This window comes from Stegodyphus dumicola, chromosome 1 (assembly GCF_044657685.1).
Source record: "Stegodyphus dumicola isolate Sdum_Otavi_A_Nest chromosome 1, ASM4465768v1".
Taxonomy (NCBI): domain Eukaryota; kingdom Metazoa; phylum Arthropoda; class Arachnida; order Araneae; family Eresidae; genus Stegodyphus; species Stegodyphus dumicola.
This window is the reverse complement of record NC_140768.1, coordinates 155,355,360-155,376,439: the sequence shown is the minus strand read 5'-3', so window position 1 is coordinate 155,376,439 and position 21,080 is coordinate 155,355,360. Positions and strand designations below refer to the sequence as shown.

Genomic DNA, 21,080 nt, shown 5'->3' with positions numbered 1-21,080 from the left:
CCTAAAAGTATTTTTTTAAGTGTCTTCTGTTGTATCCTTACATATATAAGAATATTTACTTGTCGGATTTATTCAATTTTGAAATATAAATGTCTAGCATCTTTAGCCTTAAATAAGATGAGACAATAAGATGATTTAATTAGTTATTTAACTATTTGTCATTACTTAACTTATGAAGTTTTGAGTTATCTCTTCGTGTTTTATTTGATTTTGATTATTTTTATTTATTTTTTTTTATTAATTTGTTTTGTTCAACTTTTTATAATGGCCTTTTATAGGGCTCAGGCATTTCTAATTTTGGAAATTAAGATCTGTTATAAAATAATTAAATGTTCTACTTCTTAAAGTTTAAGCAAGTAAAATTTTATGAGTATAATTGAGAATTTATATTTCATTTATGGATGATGTACTATTTGAAAGATGTGTTAGAGACTTTTGCATTGATCATGGGTACTAGTGAACTGGGATTTTACTATAATGGCAATATTTCCTTTCTATCTATTATTTGGTTTCTTTTTAAATGATTATGCCATATTGATTCTGTAACAGAGCTATGCTAAAGATGGCATTAGCAAGTTCTTACCTTAGGTAAAAAAAAAAAAAAAAAAAAAAAAAAAAAAAAAAAAAAAAAATGAGGCACAGAATTAAAATTGCATTGTTCAAAAAGATCTGATGTATTTTTACAATAGATGGGACTAGTTCATTTTCAGAAATACTGGAGTCATTTGCATCTATGTTATTGATATACCATTTGATAACTGACAACACTAGCTTCTTTCTTTAAAAAAAAATTGAATAATTTTGTTGAGGTTTCGAGAATTCACAGAACAAATTTTGGATTTTCAGCATATTATACTTTTCTCTTCCATGAAAGGAAGAGCACACATCATGCTCATAAAAAATTACCTAAAGTTTCCAGTGACAATGCACTAAAAGAACGTTAGTGCTAGTGATGATTTACAAAATTTCATGTTGGTGCTTTTGATCTTTTGCTTATCAGATAGGGAACGATACCAAGATTACTAATGATAAAGACATTGACTCAAACCCACATTATATGACATGTCAAACCCACATTACACATTGCATGAAAGACTGCAGATGATGTTTGTTGAAGGTTTAGTGAATTTTAGGTTCACCAGCCAGCTAAATGAACTGCAATGCATTAGGTATTTCATTTTTCAAGCTTTTCCCAAAAAGCCAATCAATCTGTTTTAATGTGATGTCGGCAATTAGATAGCTTGAATGAATGTATCATCTGGAGATGTCCAGAGCCTATTAATCGTAAAGGAGTGTTCTGTCAGAACAATGCAAGACCACACAAAAGTTTGGTGACCAGTTGAAAGTTATTGGAAACTGAATGGAGATGTGTTGACACATCATATTTGCCTGACCTTGCACCATCATACTTGCTTCACTCTCTTTTACAATTCCTTGCGTGGTATATATAACATTCAGTTCAGATGAGGCTGTAAAAGGGCACCTTGCTCGATTTTTCACTGGTATAGACAGGTCTTTCTATGAATGAAGAATTATAAAGCTCCTTAAAAATTAAAAAGAAGTAATTGAACAATATATCATTGATTGGTCGTGGTTTATATAACAAATGGCCTTTGAAAAACAGAAAAAAATGTGTTAAGGCTCTACAAACAACCCAATGGCAAATGCTAATACAAATGTTATGAAAAGTATTTCGGGCATATACCATAGATTCCAGCGTATAACACGCACCAGTAATTTCAAACTGCATTTTTTAGTTTTTAGGTATATTTTTGTATTTAATGTGTACCTTTTTCTTTGCAAAGAAACCTTGAAAGATACATGTGTGATGTTGTTATTTTTGGAAGTCATTCATTCAAAGATTTTTCCCGAGCTTTCATACAATGGTGTACTGAATTGACAAAGTGGTAAGGAGAACAATATGTGTGTCAGGAAAATGCTTGAGGAAGTAAATAATTCTGCAAAGAGAGTTCATTGTGTTCAATGCAGGTGTGTACTAGAATGTTATTCTAGTGTTTCAAGAAAAGGGAGACATTATTTGAGGTAAAAATGCACTTCCAACCTGAATTCATGGAATCAGCAGCTAGATATTTTATTTTTCTGTAGTCATCTGAAACCATGATTTTTAAAGGAACATCGAAGGCAAGGACGGAAAAGGAGGCCAAATGTGTCATTCAGCCTGGAAATAGTGTGTGAGTGCATAATAAAAGCATGGAATAAAATTAAATCCGATATAATTCAAGTCGTTAAGAATATAGTATATCTATGTATATATCAATGTATATGGAATGGAAAATGATTATTTATTTATGGACCAGAATAATAGTGATAGTGAAGAAAAAATAGAATTCAATGATGTACCTGGAGATACAATGGAAGACGACTATGACAAACTTTTCATGTTATCAGATAAACAGAAATTTTCCAAGTTTATGAGGTATGTCATTTATTTTAAACAAACAGCATTAAGATTCATGTAGAAATATAATTTTTGTATGCTCATCTTTTCCTTATTTTTAAATCTATGCTTTTTATATCCAATGTATAATGCACACCTGTAAATTTCGATCTTATTTTTTGTATTAAAACTGTGCTTTATATGCCAGAATATACGGTAATTTTGAGATTTGCCTGTGGTGTTAAAATTTCTTGGTTGAGCTTTGGCTTAGGTATACTGCAGTTCCTGAAGTACAGGTACATTCTCTGTGTAAATCTAATTATGAATTAATGTAAAAAAATGTGAGTCTTTTAAGCTTCTTATTACCTGACAACTGTTACAATAACAACATGAAGTAACATTTACTGTTATCTATATCAGTTATATTTTTCTTAATTATGCATAATTTTTCATTTTCAGACATTTTCTCTGTTTTCAAAAATTGAAGGTAGGCCCTTAGCTCCATCGGATGTGTTCACTGGTTTAGCATTGTTTAACCAACTGACTGTGCCTTTGTACATAATTCCTTTTGTGATACCTATGGTTATAAATGCTGTGGTGAGGAAAATATATTTTGCTCTAATAGCTTTCATAAATTATATTTCTGTATTCAGTTTAAAGTTCTCCAGATTTTGTTTTTTTTACAATTAGAAAAGTTGACATATTGTTATGCACTGTACCGTATATTTCTTTATATAAGCCATGAATAAAGGTTTTTTTATTTATTTTTTTCTTTCCATACATTATAAACTTTGTTAATATTTTCCTGTACAGGTGAGCACAAGACGTCTTGTTGATTTTTTAATGCTTCCAGAAGTTGATTTATCACTTCCTTGGAGAGATGATTCAGATGTACCTGAAGCTCGAGTTGAATTTATTCCTGAGAGTGGAAGTGTTTTGGTAAGATTAAAAATTCTTGTTCATAAATATTGAACAATTTCCTTCATTTTTTTTATTCAAAAACTTTTAATGCTGTTTATTTATTACATTCTGATTTTATTTTTAAATGTTAAGGATTTGTTGGCATTAACTTCTTGTACATTTTAATTACATATGAAAATTGTTTTAAAATTTTTATTTGCACGTGTAACAACATGATATTTAATTTCTTCAGTTGCATGTGAAAGAAAGCTCATTTGAAAGCAGAGGCTTATCTGGTTCAGAAGAAGGTGATGGAGTGTTTCTTCCCGAATTTTATAATTATTCTCCCACTGAAGAAAATACTCTTCTAACCATAAAGAAAGGCTACTTTGCTTACGACATAGCTTACAATACACCCACGCTGAGAGACATTGATGCTCAAATTCCAACTGGTATGTTCCTATTTGTGTATATATATATTTAAGGTTTCAAAACTTTAAATATACTTATACTAGAAGGAAACATTAAAATATCCATGTTAAGTTCTTCGAATATATATATATATATATAGAGAGAGAGAGAGAGGTTACTCATGTGTTAAACACCAAGTGTTTCAATGTTTACCTTTAAAATATTAACTGCTATAAATACCTTTTTATCTGCATTAAATCATTTATGTGATCAGTAATCATAAATGATAAAAGATTAGCTAAATAGAAGCTTTTTCCAAGCTGTTTTATTGTTATTTATTTATTAATAAAATACCTTGAATCTATTATTTTTCAACAAGATGAATTGGGGTAGGGTGAGCATTAATACCAAAAAAAAAAAAATGATTAAGCCAGGAAATTATGTCACTTTTTACATAAGTAGAATATTCTAAATAACTAACTGTTACTGATTTCAACATGAATAGACTTGGTTAATATACAGGTAGCCCTCTTACAACACGGTATCCTGTAACACGGTTTCCCTATAACATGAATCATAAATTGCGAGAACCCTCCTACAGCATGGTTTTGCTCTAACATGATAAGAAAATTCGCCAGGAAATTCCAAGAAATTTAAGGAACTTCGCACAAGGTTTTTCCATATTGAGCAAAGCACCAACATAAGAAGATGGTGGCCAAAATATAGGCCAGATCTGTAGGGTATTTAAAAAAAAAAAAAAAAAAAAAAAAAAGGCTCTGACTCAAATATCAATCAGAGAAATTCTGCTTTCTCACCCTCAGGGTGTGGGGATAGTCATTGTCGGCTCAGGCAAACTTGCAGCTTGCGTGTGATGGGTATTTGCATAAATACGCTATCCCGGGATAAAAGAGATGTTGATTTTCGATTGCATGTTTGTTTCTGTCAGTTCCTTGTGAAGATTGAACAGAAGATATAGATGATATCACCTGACAAGCATACAGTAGATGTAAAAGTAACAAGATTCGTAACATGTGGAAAGTAGTAGAGTTTCACACTGAAATGGCAATTGAAGGGAGTGGAAGTAACATTCCTATTTCCCGTCTTTTTAAGTAAACCTTTCAAAAATTGTCAACCTTTTAAAAGTTAACACATAAGAATCCTTGTTTTGTAAGTCTTGCCAGTCGTCTTCCAAGATCCGGTTACGATAAAAACAAAAATCCTAAGGAAGATGAGCCACATAGTGGAGACTGACCATTAAATTTTTAACCAATAACAAGTGAAAATCGTTTCCTTCCATGACTGTCAAAGTATAGCACAACAGAAATACTAACTAACCAGTCACAAAAGACCAAAGCCATCAGATAACAATGACGGAACCTCACTATCGCAGAAGATGAACGACACGAGGTCACAATGAGGGCTCCAAAACGTACAACTTGAACGTTCGGCTTCCAAAATTGTAATCCTCATCTACGTGGCCTGAAAATAAAAGCGTCTCATGCCACTGGTCATCAGTCTGCATGGAGCCACAGTGTGTTAAAGAATAACTTTTTTGCATTATGTCCCAAAATATGTCCGATAAAGATAAAAAAAGAATGTTTAAGAGAAAATTTATTTCTTTAGAAGTAAAGATGCAAATCTTGGGTCGTCTTTTAAAAGGAGAAAAGACATCTCACATTGGAAAACATCTTAATTTGAATGAAGCAACAGTCTGGAGTATTAATGAAAGAAAGAAAGAATGGACTATTAATGGAATAAAAAATGAAATAAGAAGTGCAGTTGCTGCAGGATTTTTGACATCCGCAAAACATGCATCTCGCCTGCAGGCGCCAATAATTGAGAAGATAGAAAAGGCACTCGGCATTTGGATTGATGACAGTTGTCAAAAAGAAATCCGTTGAATGGTAATATCATTAAACAAAAAGCACTCGAAATTTACAAGCACTGTAAAGATGATGTCAACCCAGATTTTGTGGCAAGTAAAAGTTGCTTCGAAAATTTCAAAAAGCGTTTTGTCATTCACAGCATAAGAATTCAAAGAGAATCTGCATCAGCTGATTTTGAAGCTGCTAAGGATGGTTCCTGAAAAAATTCAAAATATTATAGAAGAACAGGGATACACAGCAGATTAAGTTATCAATGCCGACAAAACTGTGTGTGGTGGAAAAAATTGCCCAGTAAAACCTATATATATATATATATATGTATATATAAAGAAAAGAAAAAAAGATAGAAAAGAAAAAGGTGTCAGAACTTTAAATGAAGAAAATATTCTGAAAGTGAAAGCGATCTCATTCCACCGAAAAAACGCTCTCGGTTGATTATACTGAGCAATGACGACAAAGAAATTAATTAAATTAAAGTTGCATTAAATTAAAATAATATTTTTGATTTTGGGTTGTACATAGATTTATATTTTTAATAAAAATTTTATTGCTATTTATGTAGAATTAAAAAAAAATTTGCTTTTTTGCAAAATTTTGCTTCAACTAAAAATATAACTTTCTAAGAATTAAAATGTTTTCACCATCTACTTCCCTTCAGCTTTGGGCAAACATTTTAATCTTTTGTTAAACCTTTCTAGATCTTGCTGAAACTTAGCATTATATCTTGTTCATTTTAAATTTCATCTTCTTCATCATGTTTTTTGCAGATCCAAACCAAAACCTAATACTCAAACTCACGAAAACAATCAGGAATAAACTTTTACATCAACAACAGAGCTGCCAGTCAGTTGGGATTTTGGCATGTTAGTTATTAAAACCCTGTTGTTAGGTTTGACGCATCCCAGTTTTGATGCAGAAACTCTGTAAAGTGGGGAAGAGACTCTTATTCTGTCTTTCCAGACTATCAAGATTTCAAGAGGATTGTTACCTAGAAGATGAGAGCAAATTCTACAAACAAAATTTGAGTTCCATTCTTTAAGACCCCATTCAGATATTAAATCTTGGGGTATGTATAGTATTACTTGCTGATGGAGCTTAATATACATTGATCAGACTGAGAGTGCTTTGAATTTTGCACTAAGAAGCATGAGACTTGTTTTAGGAAAAAAGAAACACATAAATCTGATATTATCCAATGTTGTTGGTCAAAAAATTACATTTTCCATTTCTCGGCAGGCAAAGTTATTCAAAAAGAACTTCTTGGCAAACCATTGGGAACTGTGTTTCTTAGAGGCATTTCGCATACATAAAATCCTTCAGCTCCAGTTATTGACCGAAGCTGAAGAAAAAGGTTCTGTTTTGAAGCTACTCCTTTGAAAATCTCTGAAACTAGTATGCTTCAGTATCTTCAATAGAAATTGCAAAAGCCCCTTCCTCTCAGAAAAGGATATCTTTCATTATTTAAGCCAGCAATACAGAGGGAGAAATGAGGGCATGTACTGAGTCTTGCTGCATTACTATATTGCCAAGCTTATAATTCAGGGAGAAGGTAGTGGAAATAATGTTTTGCTGCAAATAATTTTTGAATTGAAATGAATATTGCACTGGGAATATGATTTTTAACATCATGATAGTTCAGGGAACAATAGATGTGAGAATAAATAACATTATTTATAAGATTTGATTCAGGAACAAAAATGTCAAATGATGAATGTGTTAAAACTATTCTTATTGAAATGATAAATTCTGATATGTGACTGAATTCTTTGTTAGAAAAGTTCTAGACATTTTTTTTATTTATTATTATTTCTGAGTTTGCAGGACTAAAAAGTAACTAATGTTGTTTTTATGTTATCTGGTATGTATTCTTACTTGACATGACCTTGGCCATGTTTCTGCACAAACTTACTAGGGGGCAGGGTTGTGCTTAGCAACACAATGTTTCAGATTGTTCTCGCATTCGTTAAGGTGATACAATGGATTCTGATTGTGAGTAAGGAGGGAACATTAAGTTATGTGCTAAGCCTTCAAGAAAACTCCTAGTGAAACATGGAACATGATTAAGAAAGCATATGCAGGCGAAGCACTTTCAAGAAGTCATGTTTTCGAGTGGCACAAAAGGTTTCATGAAGGCAGAGATTCAGTACAAGATGATCCCAGAACTGGTTGCCTGTCTACAGCACATACCAATGCAGATGTGGAGCATGTAAGGCAGTTATTGCAAGAAGACTGTCATGTAACTGTGCATATGATATTAGAAGAGCTGAATTTGAATCTTGATATGTGTCATATGATTTTACGCAAAGATTTATAGATAGACAAGAGGACTGCTGTGATAGCAGCTAGGATCATTACTTGGTAAATGTAATTTTATATTTTTTATGACCTTTGTTCTGAAACTTTTCAGATAAAGGATGTATTTGCATTGGTTTATTCTAGTATTTTTAATGCTATAAATATACTTTGGGTATACAATTAAAACTAAAAATCTTTACTTAAACTTCTGTACTCTGAAATACCTGATTTCTACAGCTGAAATATTAATTATGTTATTTATATATTTGCTTATGACTGAGTGCAAGTTTATTAAAACTGAAAAGATGGATCTGGTGAGTATTTTAAAAATTTCTCTTTTCCCATGTTTTGTTTCCCCCCCCCTGAGTCCTTCAAAATCTTTTGAAAAAGAACAATTAATGCTAGAATATGACTTACAAATTTCTTTGTCGTAAAATTTTAAATTTTTGCGGGAGCTGAATATTGCTTTTAGTATATTTTATTAAATTTTAGGAAACTTAGCAATGCATATTTTTTTAAATCTTTAAAACCTTTCCAATTCTTTTATTTTATTGCAGGGAGACTAACTATGGTTGTTGGTGCCATAGGTAGTGGAAAGTCTTCATTTTTATCTGCCATTCTTGGTGAGCTTCATGTAATAAGTGGATCAGTTTCCTGGAATAGGTTTGTTATGAGCCATTTAAATCCCACTTTTTTCCAATTAAAAATATATTTTATAAAGTAAAAATAATTCTTAATTTTCAAAAATTCAGTTTTTTTTTTAATATAAATTTTGTTGTTTTGTAGGGGTATGTATGTGTATTTGTATTAGTGATTCAAAAGTTGCACTCATCAAACTTTCAAAAATTGTGGAAACCCCAAAATAGATATTAATGGCAAATCATTTCACTGGATAACATCCTTATACTGTTACAAGTAATATATTGCTTGAAATTTCATTTGCAATTTGTGCTTGTTAGCTTTAAAAACCATTTGTTTGATGTCAAGATGGAAAATGAGTTTTCCTAAGATGAATTTTTATGATTGAGCATTACTTTGCAATGCATTTGTATAGAAATGTTGTTAAATCATATAAAAAAACCTTTTAAAATGTTCATGAACTTAGCAAGACAGCAATATATTACTTGATAATCTGATTTGAGAAACTGGAAGCATTCACCATAAAAATTAAGAGGCACCTTATCTCTTCTAAAGCCAGATAAAAGGGATTAAATAGGATTAAAATGGTACATTTGCCAACAAATAGAATGAGAGAAATCACATCACAGTCTGATTTTTTAATTAGGAAGAAATGCTTAATCATCAAAATTCATCTTGGTCTTGCATCAAACAGTTTTTAAAGTTAACAGCATAAACTGCAGCTGAAATTTTAAGTGGTAAATTACTTGTAACAATATAGGTATGTCATTCATTGAAATAATTTCTACATTTTTGTAAATTTAATATGCACAATTTTTGGATCACCCTGCATGTAAAGATTTTAAGTTTACTTAGGTAAAGCTAAAGGGACAAACTTAATAACGTGAATTTCTCTCATCTAGAGCTAATTGATAGTTTATAAACTTTGTTTAAGCATAAGAACAATAATGTGTATAAAGACTAAAATATGTGACAGATTGGAATAAATTACGAGGAGCATTGAAATAAATACAAGTAAATGCCTGAATATTGAAATAAATATCAGAATCAAAAACAATCCTCAAAGTCTGGATTGCAAAATCAAGAAGTTAGTCAGATGCCAATAATGTCTCTTTTTTAGGGTGTCCACATTTCCTATTCTACTTAAATTATCCTTTATAATTCCAATTTCATTTAACTCAGAACAAAGCGTTTTACAAAATAATGAGTAAATTAAGCACATGCATACATGATAAAAAGGTGTTAAAAGCAAAATTAAATAAAATGCACGTTTAGTGAAATTACTGTACAAAATACACTGATTAAATTAGTAAGTAAATAGATAAAATAAACAAATGCATAACAATACAAATCACATGAAAACAAAATTATATGCAAATAATCACAAATATTTGCATAATTTACAATATATTAATGAGGAATTCACTTTGTATCATGTTATTATTTTCTGTGTGAAATTATAAATTTACAAGGCACAAAAGAGTACATGCTTGAAAAGAGGTTTACGTTTTACATATTATACATTCATAAGGTGTTACATTATTAGTGCAATATGGCCAAGATGCTAATTTCTTGAAAGGTGTGTTTTTAATTACCTAATCAATATTGTACCTTTGCAAAATCTGTACTCTTTAGACTCAAGTTATCTAGTTCATTCAAATTAAGTATCATCTTTTCTGCTTGCATGAGAAAATATTCAACAGTGGCATAGCTAGGGGGCGCAATGGGGGACATCTGTCCTCTGGCGCAGCATCGACAGGGCGCCAAATTGTAATTAAGAAATTGTAGAATGAAATGTTTTCCATTCTTGGCACACAGAAGGGGACACAAAATCTTCAGTTGTCTCCGGGTGCTGAAATCTCTAGCTACGCCTCTGTTCTTTAAACTCTTGAATGTGTACTGTAAACAGGAACTAGAAAAAGCAATTTTCTAACTCTTAGATATTACTGCTTGTTTTGCTCAGAAATTGTGCTTTTTGAGTTTTCAACTGTAGTTATATGAAGGTGGTGGTGGTATTTAAATATGGCAAAGCTCATTAGGGCTATCTGCCTAATGGGAAGAATGACTTCATGGAGGACTTTCTAAGAGACACTAGTTCATATTGGCATTAAATGGGATGCAAATCACGAAAACTAACCATAGACCCAGCCCATTCACTTGAGTTTTTAAACCCAAGATGAGGTCCCACTGAGTGAGCAATAAAGCTGAAAGTCTTCATGGCGGCAAAGCTGCTCACCCAGTGGTCTCCTGCAGCTATGAGGAAAGGAGTAGTATAACAGTGTAAGTATGAATAGATGGCCTCAGGAAAGTGAAGAAAAAGCCAGGTTTGGCTTAAATGATCAGAAAATACAATTATACAAAGTTTTTTCAAAAAGAAAAAGTTTATTCGAGCGGAATAACATTTTTATGGTTTGTGATAATTTTTAAAACAATCTTTCATGCAAAGTGAAAGATTGTACTCTTTCAGATTTGTGTTTCATGGCATTTTTTAGCTTTGGTACAAACTCTGCAGGGCTTTATCAGATGCAGATTTTTTTTTCAGTAGGTGGAATACTCTGTAAATGGCTTTTTAGACTAGAATCATAAAAAGTTCTATGGCAATCAACATGTTAAAAAAAGCTAAAAGTGTACAGTTGATGAATATGTTAGAAGAATTGATAAAATCAGCTTTCCTTGGCAACTAGCCATATATGATGAAAAATTAGCTGTTTGAAATTTAGAATAAGAAATTCTTCTTTCTTACAATGATAAAATACTGGTATGAAGACTTTATGAAAATGCTAATACTTTTCATTGACTTGATGGCTATTTTAGTGCTTGTTCTCTCTGTTAATGCTATTATTTATGTTAATTTTTAAGGATATATTTAATTGCATTTGGATATTTTTCAGTATATTAGTAAGCCATGCAATTCACTAAATATCTAATTAATATACTGAAAATAGTTTTACCCATAATTAAATAAAAATCTCAGTTGCTTTCATGCCTATAATAAATATAATCAAAACGTCATGTTGAATTAATTTTAATTTACAGTTCACCGCAAGTAGCTTATGTACCACAGAAACCTTGGCTTATCAATGCAACCTTAAAAGAAAACATCTTATTTGGACAACCATACGATGGAAGACGGTAATCATTTTATGTAACTGTGTGTCATTTAAAAATGACACAGATTTATTAAAAATAACTATATCTACCTAAATTGTTTTTGTATAGAAATTTTAATTATTTTTAATTTAGTCTTGTATTTTATTTATTTATTTATTTATTTTTGTCTAATTTCTGTATTAAGGATAAATACTTAATTTCATGAACCTATTCTAAGAGATGAACCATTGGTGATTCCAGCTGATTTTAGACTTTTTAGAAGGAAGTTTGGCTTAGAGAGTCATTAAACACTATGTTTGTTTTTGTTAGTGGAAGTACTGATTACTTTCAGAAGTGTCTTAGTAGTCACCATGAAAAGTTTCACTATATTTACTTAATGCAGCTTCATATTGGATTTCATACACTTTCTACTGAATGAGTAGGTTAAAAGATTATAGCATCTCATATTCTTTGCAAACATAAACTAATGAGAGCTGGCAGACTGTGTGAAGAATTATTACTCAAGTCTTAAATATTGCAAAGTCCATAAAAGAGTGTAAAGAACCGTTTGTTAACACAATATAAATTTCACAGATGGCACCAACTGATGGTACAGAAGCCAACACTTTTGGCTTAATTCAAAACGTAATAAGTAACGTCAAATGAAAGATAATTAAATTATTGTAATGGCCTTTGACAGGTTCCTTAACATGCAGGCAGGCTCTAACTTCTAAAAGTTGGTTAAACAAACCTTATGGTTAGAAATGCTTAACATCACAGAAAACTAATGGCTATTAAATCAAAGATAACAACATGATCTTTAAGCTGCCATAACACAGTCTCAAAACACCTTCCAAAACCTTCTCTTAAATACTACTGCTTTCTCCTTGTTTTGAATATAGGCATACTAGCTTATTTATATTCTCTGGCAAGAAAGTGTGAGTTGAAGGAGAATAAAAGGAAAGTTGTTTTAAAATAAAATTGATTGTTAGATAAATTAGATGAATCAGCACAACATGGCCATACATTTATTCTATAAAAATTATATTTACTATATAAATATATTGGTACTACTTGATTTTCATGGCCTTTATTATCATAAAAGCACCAAGATTATCACCAAGTTTAAACTACTTGCATATAATTTGTGGCTGCCATATCTTCATGATATATATCAGACGATGTTAATCTGTACCCTTTTCCTTTTTATTTCACCATTTACTAGATCCATGCAGTCTTTGTATGTTTTGAGTGTAAGAATCCATTGGTGGATCAATAAAATTAAATATGTGATTCACAGTTAAATGACTGTAATTAGCCTTTTCAAGATTGTCTGTTTTATAGGCTCATCATAAATCTGAATATATTGTAGACCTACTATGTAGTCTACAATCGTTGATATCAGTGTGCTTGCTTCCGGATTTGGAACCTGTGCAAGAAAGCCATTACCACTTTCACAGCATTACTCACCAGGTATCTGTTGTTGTGAAAGTACCCTGCCAGCATTGTTTTTTACCCACGTGAACAAACTCTCATGAATTTTGATTATATTATTGCATTTATTTCAGTGACTTGTTATTTTATTTATTATTTATTGTTGGATTTATTTCAAATATATTATTGTACTGAATTTTGTATCATTTATTATTGTCTTATTTATTGTTTATTATCATTTTTCATCAGTTTTGGCAAATAAAAGTCAAAAGTGAAAGTATTTATGGTTGCCCTTTGTTTGGTTACCTTTCTTTTACACAATCTGATGGTTTATTGCAGGAACCATGAAAATCAACTAGTACCAATATATTATTATTTTTATAAAATAGGCTTTAACATTATATATTGATATATTATTATTTATATATTTACATTTTTTTGTTGTTGTTGATCCAGTTTTCGTTAGTCTGATCATAAGTAGACTAATCTTATCAGTTTTTATCTTTAACTTGTTCTATATTAGCTACACTTAAATTTTTCTTAACACAAAAGATCACCTGATTTCTTTCAAAACTAGATCACAAACTAGATTTTGAATTATTTTGACTAATGTCTTTTGTGGTGGTGGAAAAAATTTTATCCAAACAGATCACTTATTCCAAATTTGTCAATTAAGAAAATTGCTTATAATTATTTTTTTTCAGTTCACTGAATTAGCTTATTTGGTTATTTATGTTTTATCTTTACATCTCTACCTAATATGTCCTTTTTTTAATTATGTTGACTATTTTAGACTTCATGCTTTTTTATTCAAAATATTAGGTTTTATTATTCATTTCTATGAGACCAGTTTGTGGCTGTCAGACTGCATGTGGACCATTAAGGTCTTTCTATGAGGCTGGGTTAACAAAATTAATTATCATTAACCAATTAATATATATATATATATACCTGGATTATTGTTTTTGAATTTTTTTTTAAATTAATACCACATGATTCTTGAAATAAACAGTATTTATTTTTCCAGAATACTGTATTCCTAAACACTGTAAAATCCCTCGTAATTGGCACCCAGTTAACTGGCAGTATCAAAATAATGACGCTTTTGAAAGTATAAATTTAAACAGTCGATGAGATTTTTTAAAAAAAATTGTGTAACGGACTAACAATCTGAATGCTTAAATTTGGAAAACATATGTGTTATGTTTCTGATACTCAATCTAACTAGCCCACCAATGAATAATAACCTAACATCCAATGAATGATCCATTATCTAAAGGAACTGTTGATCCTTTTTATGCATCAGTGTGTGAAAGTTGAAGCTAGTGTCTATGACTTTCAGAAACTTCACACTGAAAGACACCATATTGCCTTTGATGCATATTGCATATTACATTTGACTAACCTTGGAAGATATAAAATATGTTACTTTACGTCGTTGTTAGTGTAAATTGTGGCCAGTAATCATGCTGGTAAATGATCAGTCAAATGACAAAGATTCTCTTGATTTCAAAGCACATCCAGTAACTTGGATTTAGTTACATATTTGGAGAATATTAGTCTTTTTGAAGAGGTGGTGCAAGTTTTTGGAGGGATTTTGGACAATTATGCTTCCATCACTCTCAAGATGATGACAAAATAATTGCACTTGTACTGAGAAATAAGAAAGATGAGGAGGGGGAGGATGCAGATATAGCCCAGCATGCAGAGCAAGAAAGCGATGTTATTAGAAGCTGCTGAAGGACTTCAGATTTTCATAGGATTTGTTGAGATATGTTCATCTGTGTTGGTGTATGATGTTATAAAGTTTTGTTTTATACACAACGAATTTTTAAAATTGTATTGACAATCTTGCAAGCAGACTAACACCCAAAGTTGCATGTCTTTATACCATGAAATTTTAAGATGCCATATTTATTATCAAATAACTTTCTTTGACAATAAATATAGTAGTTTTAAAATGTGTGAAACTTTTCTTATCTAAAATATAAAGTCATGATATGTGTTTTAATTTTAAATAATCTGCGTGATTTTCGATATTATTTATTTAATTTTGGCACAACAGATTAAAACTTTACGGACTTTGCATGCTGTAATATGGCATCACAAAATATGAACAGTTAAGTTCTAGGAATAAATATTCAATTATCCTGAAAAATCTTTTATCGGGAATTGGTGTGGTCCCATTACTGTCGGTTGAAAGGGATTCTACTGTATTTACAAAACATAACATTTTGTGAAGCTACCAGCCCTGAGACAAAATTTAATTAAGGGCCTAGAAATTGACTACTACTTGCTGAATTTATTGTTCCCCCCCTTGATTTCTAACACCATTGCAAAGTAATTCTTACATTCTTTTTAATCTTTCTATGTTTGTGTGCATGCTTTCAAAATTTCTTTTTTTGTAATGAGTACATAAATATGTAAATTTACTTAAAAATTGCCTGCCTTTTAAATATGAAATGCTTTCTGCTGATCTTGTAACAAAACATAGCAGTTTGCAATGCAGTTGAATATTTAACAGTAGAAAGTAAAATTTAAAAAAATTAATTTATCCTTTTTTTGAAATAATTGTTTATCATTGTTTTGTATTTTATAAAGATACTTTTTTTTAATAAATGCTTTGCTATTTTGGTAAAAGAATCTTAAACTGAAAAAATGAAGACATCAGTAAAAAATTCTCGCCTCATACTTCTATTGAGGTATATCTTTAAAAATTTTTTAATTAAAATATTAGTAATACTGAATTTTAAAATACATCACTCGAAATTATTTCTGTGATGATTAGTAACTATGTTAGTAATAATAAGTTCTATTCTGATTTTTGTATGATGAATAATGTTCTAATAAATTTTAAAATTTTTGTATCATATTTTAAATTACATGTATTTTGAATGTGATAGGTATCATCAAGTAGTTCAAGCATGTGCCTTACAGCCAGATATTGATCTTTTACCTGCTCGAGATCTCACTGAAATTGGCGAAAGAGGTCTGAATTTGAGTGGTGGTCAAAAGCAAAGAATTGCACTGGCGAGGGCATTTTACTCTCCTGCTCGTCTTGTAATACTGGTACATAGATCTTATACTGTATTATGCAATCGTGTCTCTTACGTTCCATTTCCTTATTGAATTAAAATGGCATAAACTGTTAAATGTTATCTGAAAACTACATTTCTGAAAATTTTTATCTTATTTATTTTTTAAATAATTTTTTACAACAGTTATAAACTTTTTATATTAAGCTTTTGTAAGATATCATCTCATATATTCATCAATATTATGCTTGATAATATTATCCTGGCATTTTGGACATCTGATTCTGTACCAAGTTATTAATTTAAAAAAAAAAACAGGAATAATTTTACTGTGCATTTTCCTTTTTTACTGTGATATAAATGCAAGCAGTGTAAATTTTGAAAGTCAGAATAACGTATTTTACTGACTATTTTTGTTTTAAATAAGATTAATTCTCAGAAAAATTTTTACTTTGCAAATTTTTAATTTGAATTTTTGGACTTCATAAATTCATTATTCATGTACAGTTAGTTGACTATTGAATTTCATTGAACTTGGAGACAATAGGAGGTGACTTCGAAATTATTGGAGTAACATACTACAGTTTTATATAATATTTAGTGATTAGACTACTAGTGTAACTTTCCTAATCAAAACTTGAAATATATTATTACGATATGAAATCAATAATTTATCCTTGTTGCTTTCCAAAAAGATAAATATCAAGCATTAATCCTAAATTTAATAAATGGAACTTCAGAGATCTATTCTTAAAAGCATCAGGCATCTTTTCCCTATTTTTCATCTAAAGTTGATGACATACTCATAATTTAAAGGATGCTTGTTTCATGGCAGACATGATGATTACAAAACATTCAAATCTTATGCTTGATTAAACAATCAGATTTGTATTTATGAATACCAACTATATTATATTTGATGCGAAATAACAGAAAACCTGAAGTATATAAACTAAAAAAACAGTCCATTTCTTCCTACTGACTTAACCTTAATAATTTAACTCTTTCGCATCGAAGTCTCCCAAAATGCCCGACTGTCCAGACATTGGCAGATCGCTCGAATGCCTGAATTATTTTCTACCATTATTATTATTAAGTTTCCATTATTCTGCAATAAACAAACTTAATTTCTTTTTAGACTGGCCCAGTTAATATGCCCTCTGTTAATTGTGAGTTGACTGTAAAAGAAATAAAAAATTAAAATTAATAGCATGATTGTCTGAGTAAGAAAGATTTTCAGTCATTGCATTTTATATTTTCAGACAAAAATATGATTAATTCAAAACTGGATGAAAGCTACTTCAAATTTAATACCTCATTCTCTACATTTTCATGTGCCATATGATTTAAATTCTTGTGCTGAGGCCTTTTTATTTATTAGCCATAGTTTGAGCACAATTAACACTGTATATAGTTTGTTTATAGTCTGGAAAGCACTGTTTGGGGCATTTTAAAATAAAAATATAAATAAATTGTATATAATATTACATGAAATATATAAAAATGATAAATTGCATATCCTTGAAAATTTCTGATTTTTTTAAACTATTTTATCTTTTCTATTTTAAGAATAAGAAAGTTTCTGTGAAATTTGAATTACTTGAATTAGAAAGCATATGAAATAAACAACTGTTTTAAATTACATGTACTGTTGAAATGTTACTGAGGAAAATTTTTCTGATGTTTTAGGATGATCCCTTATCTGCTTTGGATGCTCATGTTGGAGCATATGTTTTTGAACATGGTATTAAAACTCTTCTGCTCAGAAGGCATCGAACAGTGATATTAGTCACCCACAAATTAGAATTTTTGTCATCTGCAACTAAAGTAAGTGTTTTTATATTTCTCATATACTCTTTTCTTATAATCTTATTTTCCTATTCATAACAAAAAATAAATGTCTAAGAACTTTCTATTGATAGTTTATTATTGTAATAATTTTGGTAGTTCTGATTGCTTCAGTAAGTTCATTATTGTAAACTATATTTTATTTGTTTAGCTAGTTATATGAATTCAGGTGAAAATGAGTATTCAAGGATAAATGTAATAGGATATTTTGTTTATTTGTTTTGAGGAAAGGATGTCCCATTAATCTGTGTATAATTCAATTAAGCATTGAATACATGTTATCAGATAGCTTTTTTGTGTTTATACCAGCTTTGGATTTTGAAATGGTTTTGTGTTTTATGTTTTTTTTTACTCTGTATCAGAATATTATGCTACTTAAAAATTAGCAAGAATGCTATTCATTTATGCTTAAAAATACTGTTGATTTCAAAGGCAATCAAACACAGCTTTTCTACATATTACATTGTCGTTTACTCTTCAAATTTAATTTACATTTTTCAGTTAGTGGTTGAATGCAGTATATTCCAGAATAAACACTTTAGTTATAAGTACTGTAATGAAATATTTTTCAACTAACTGGAAGAATTCAGTTTCAGAATCAGAAGGAAAGTTTTTAAGATCTATCCTGTGAGTTGTTTAAAGTCTTTCATATGAACTGCATTTTTATTTTTTGAAATGTATGGATTATTATGTTTTTATTTAATTTTTATGTATGATTTGAAACAGTTTGCACTTGCTTTTAAACTTTAAGAAAACACTTGCTTTTAAATGAATGTGATTTTTACTTATAAAATCGTGTTTTCAAAAGCATGTGACAAAAAATGCAGTTAGCTATAAAAGTGCTAATAATTTTCATACTAAGTTATGCAAATTACTTCTATGATAAAGAATTTAAAATATCAAGAATGAAATGAATAGACTAGAGCCATTTTCAAGCTGCTTTTTTTTCCTCTGATTAAAAATTATATTTAGCATTAGAGTTGGTAAATTTGATAATCGTGTTCATTATATGAATATTTTTCATTATTTTAGCCTTTAATACATGATCATAGTGTTCTGAATTTGTTGAACTCTCTAGACGTCGTAAATTAATTACAATTAAACCCTGCTGTCATGAATGTGGCTTTTACAAACAAATGAACAATTAGGTCCTGTCCAATTTCCAAGACTTTTATGTTATTTTATGTAACTGTAGCAAGCTATACACCAATCTCTGTGGGGAGATCCTATTGTGTGACATATTGAACCAAAGAACCATTGGTTCATTGAGAAAAAGAGCTTGAATCAGTTCCTTGACTGAGCTCTCAGACAGTGCTCAAAGTTGATGCTTATTGATAGTTGTAAATGAGTATTTTAGATGAAAATGTTTAATTAGAGGAATGGATCTAAACCATGATTTTTAATGCTAAAAAACTTTTTGTGTAAAACTGTTAACATATGATAAAACTGCAATACAACAAAAAAGAAATTAAATAATTGCACATCATAATAGCTGTAATGAATATTTTTTAAAGTTGCAATTAATATCTTTTGAGTTTGGTTTGATTTATTTAATTATAGCAAAGCACACTAGGGCTATCTGCCTAAGGGGAAGGATGCCTTTGTGGAGGACTTTCTAAGGAAAATTGGATCATATACACATTACACATGGGGAAAACCACGAAAACGCCCATGCAGCCAGCCCATTCGTGGGATTCAAACCTCGGACCGAACTACCAGGGTTCAGTGACTTTACCGCTCGGCCACTGGTGGGCCTAATATCTTATGAGAGATATGACAGTGTTATTCAATTTTTCTATGATATTCATAAACCAGTTTTTGCATTATTTTGTGAGGTGATTCATCTTTTTTCTTATCAGATATCAATCAATCAAAATATTTGTGTGTTCTGCCTTAATTAAAAGCACTACACCTTGTCTCTGTATTAAGCAGGAGATGGGTTGTCAAGTCAAAGAGACCTCTAGAGAAGGTAATAAAAGTCTTTATTTCCACAATGCCTATGGGAGGCCACTGCAAGCCACTGAAGGATTTTTAAACTTTTGAACTCTGTCTTGTCACCCAATGCTGAGCTGCCTCTTCAGAGTTACCAGTCTTTGGGGCACTGAGACTATGAAGGATGAGGTGGCTATTTAGTGAACCTCAGTCTGGCCACCATGCTACCCACTTGAATATATTGTGACACTACCCTCTGGGACAGTATAGGCTGCCCTTTTGGCACTAGGAACAAGTTCTCTGTATTTTATACCTATGAGCTGCAAAGTCAGAATAGTATAATACTAAGCCAGTATTTGCAACCCCAGCGGGGTTATCAGACCAGATACAGTAAATCAAACTTTTGATCCCTTAAAGTTTATTATAGTGATGTTCAATTGCAGTTTCAAATTGTTATCAAATAATTTTTCTGAGCAAAGCATAATATAATGTAAATAAAATGAAGTTTTATTTTTATAGGTAATACTGATGGAAAATGGAAGTATTAAAAAGCAAGGACCACCTAAAGAACTGCAAGCATCTTTAAAAGATTTAAATTTTAATTTGAGAAGACCTAGAAAACCTGTTACTGAAAATGTTGCCGATGGAACTTCCAGAGAAAGACATAAGCTTGTCCGATTGCTGTCAAGACAAACTCTGTACCGTACCGTCTCTACTCAGGTAAAATATTGCATGTACATACTTTTTTCTTATTTTAAATATAAAGTAAATGGCTCAGCCAATTTTCAATTGATGAAAAAGGAGCTTTTAAGATTTTTTAATTATCATAATTTCTGTAATTATTTAATTAATTATAAAAAAATGGATTATTATTATTTTAGGACATTAAACCTCGTGCAAGGATGGTGTCCCTAAGTCGACAAATGTCTCATGATCCATCTAGTCCCCTCCCCTGCCATGATTGGGGTGATCATGATGATCCTCTGCCTCCAATTGCTGACCCTGATGACCCAGATACTGGTCACAAACTCCTTAATCGTATGAAATCAGTTGAAAGTCTGCGGTCACGATCTAGTGCTAGTTCAGCTAGTGTGGTTAGACGTTCTTGGAAATGTCCACCGTCAAGACTGAATTCTCGAATTTCAACTCGTACAGATGATCTCATAGAAGAGGAAGATGAAGATGAATTTGATGAGGAAACAGATGGTGAGG

At 30.6% G+C, this 21,080-nt stretch overlaps 1 protein-coding gene across 2 annotated transcripts in view; it reads left to right on the top strand.

Annotated features, from left to right (window-relative positions):
- LOC118198613 (ATP-binding cassette sub-family C member 8-like) overlaps positions 1-21,080 on the top strand; it is a 105,981-nt gene that overhangs the window by 51,190 nt on the left and 33,711 nt on the right. For both annotated transcript variants that reach the window (XM_085822328.1, XM_085822333.1), the window contains exons 10-18: positions 2,858-2,995; positions 3,212-3,337; positions 3,552-3,750; positions 8,448-8,553; positions 11,566-11,661; positions 15,957-16,122; positions 17,778-17,915; positions 20,388-20,588; positions 20,750-21,074. In XM_085822328.1, coding sequence (XP_085678454.1) covers positions 2,858-2,995; positions 3,212-3,337; positions 3,552-3,750; positions 8,448-8,553; positions 11,566-11,661; positions 15,957-16,122; positions 17,778-17,915; positions 20,388-20,588; positions 20,750-21,074 — 1,495 coding nt within the window. The remainder of the gene's footprint in view (positions 1-2,857; positions 2,996-3,211; positions 3,338-3,551; positions 3,751-8,447; positions 8,554-11,565; positions 11,662-15,956; positions 16,123-17,777; positions 17,916-20,387; positions 20,589-20,749; positions 21,075-21,080) is intronic.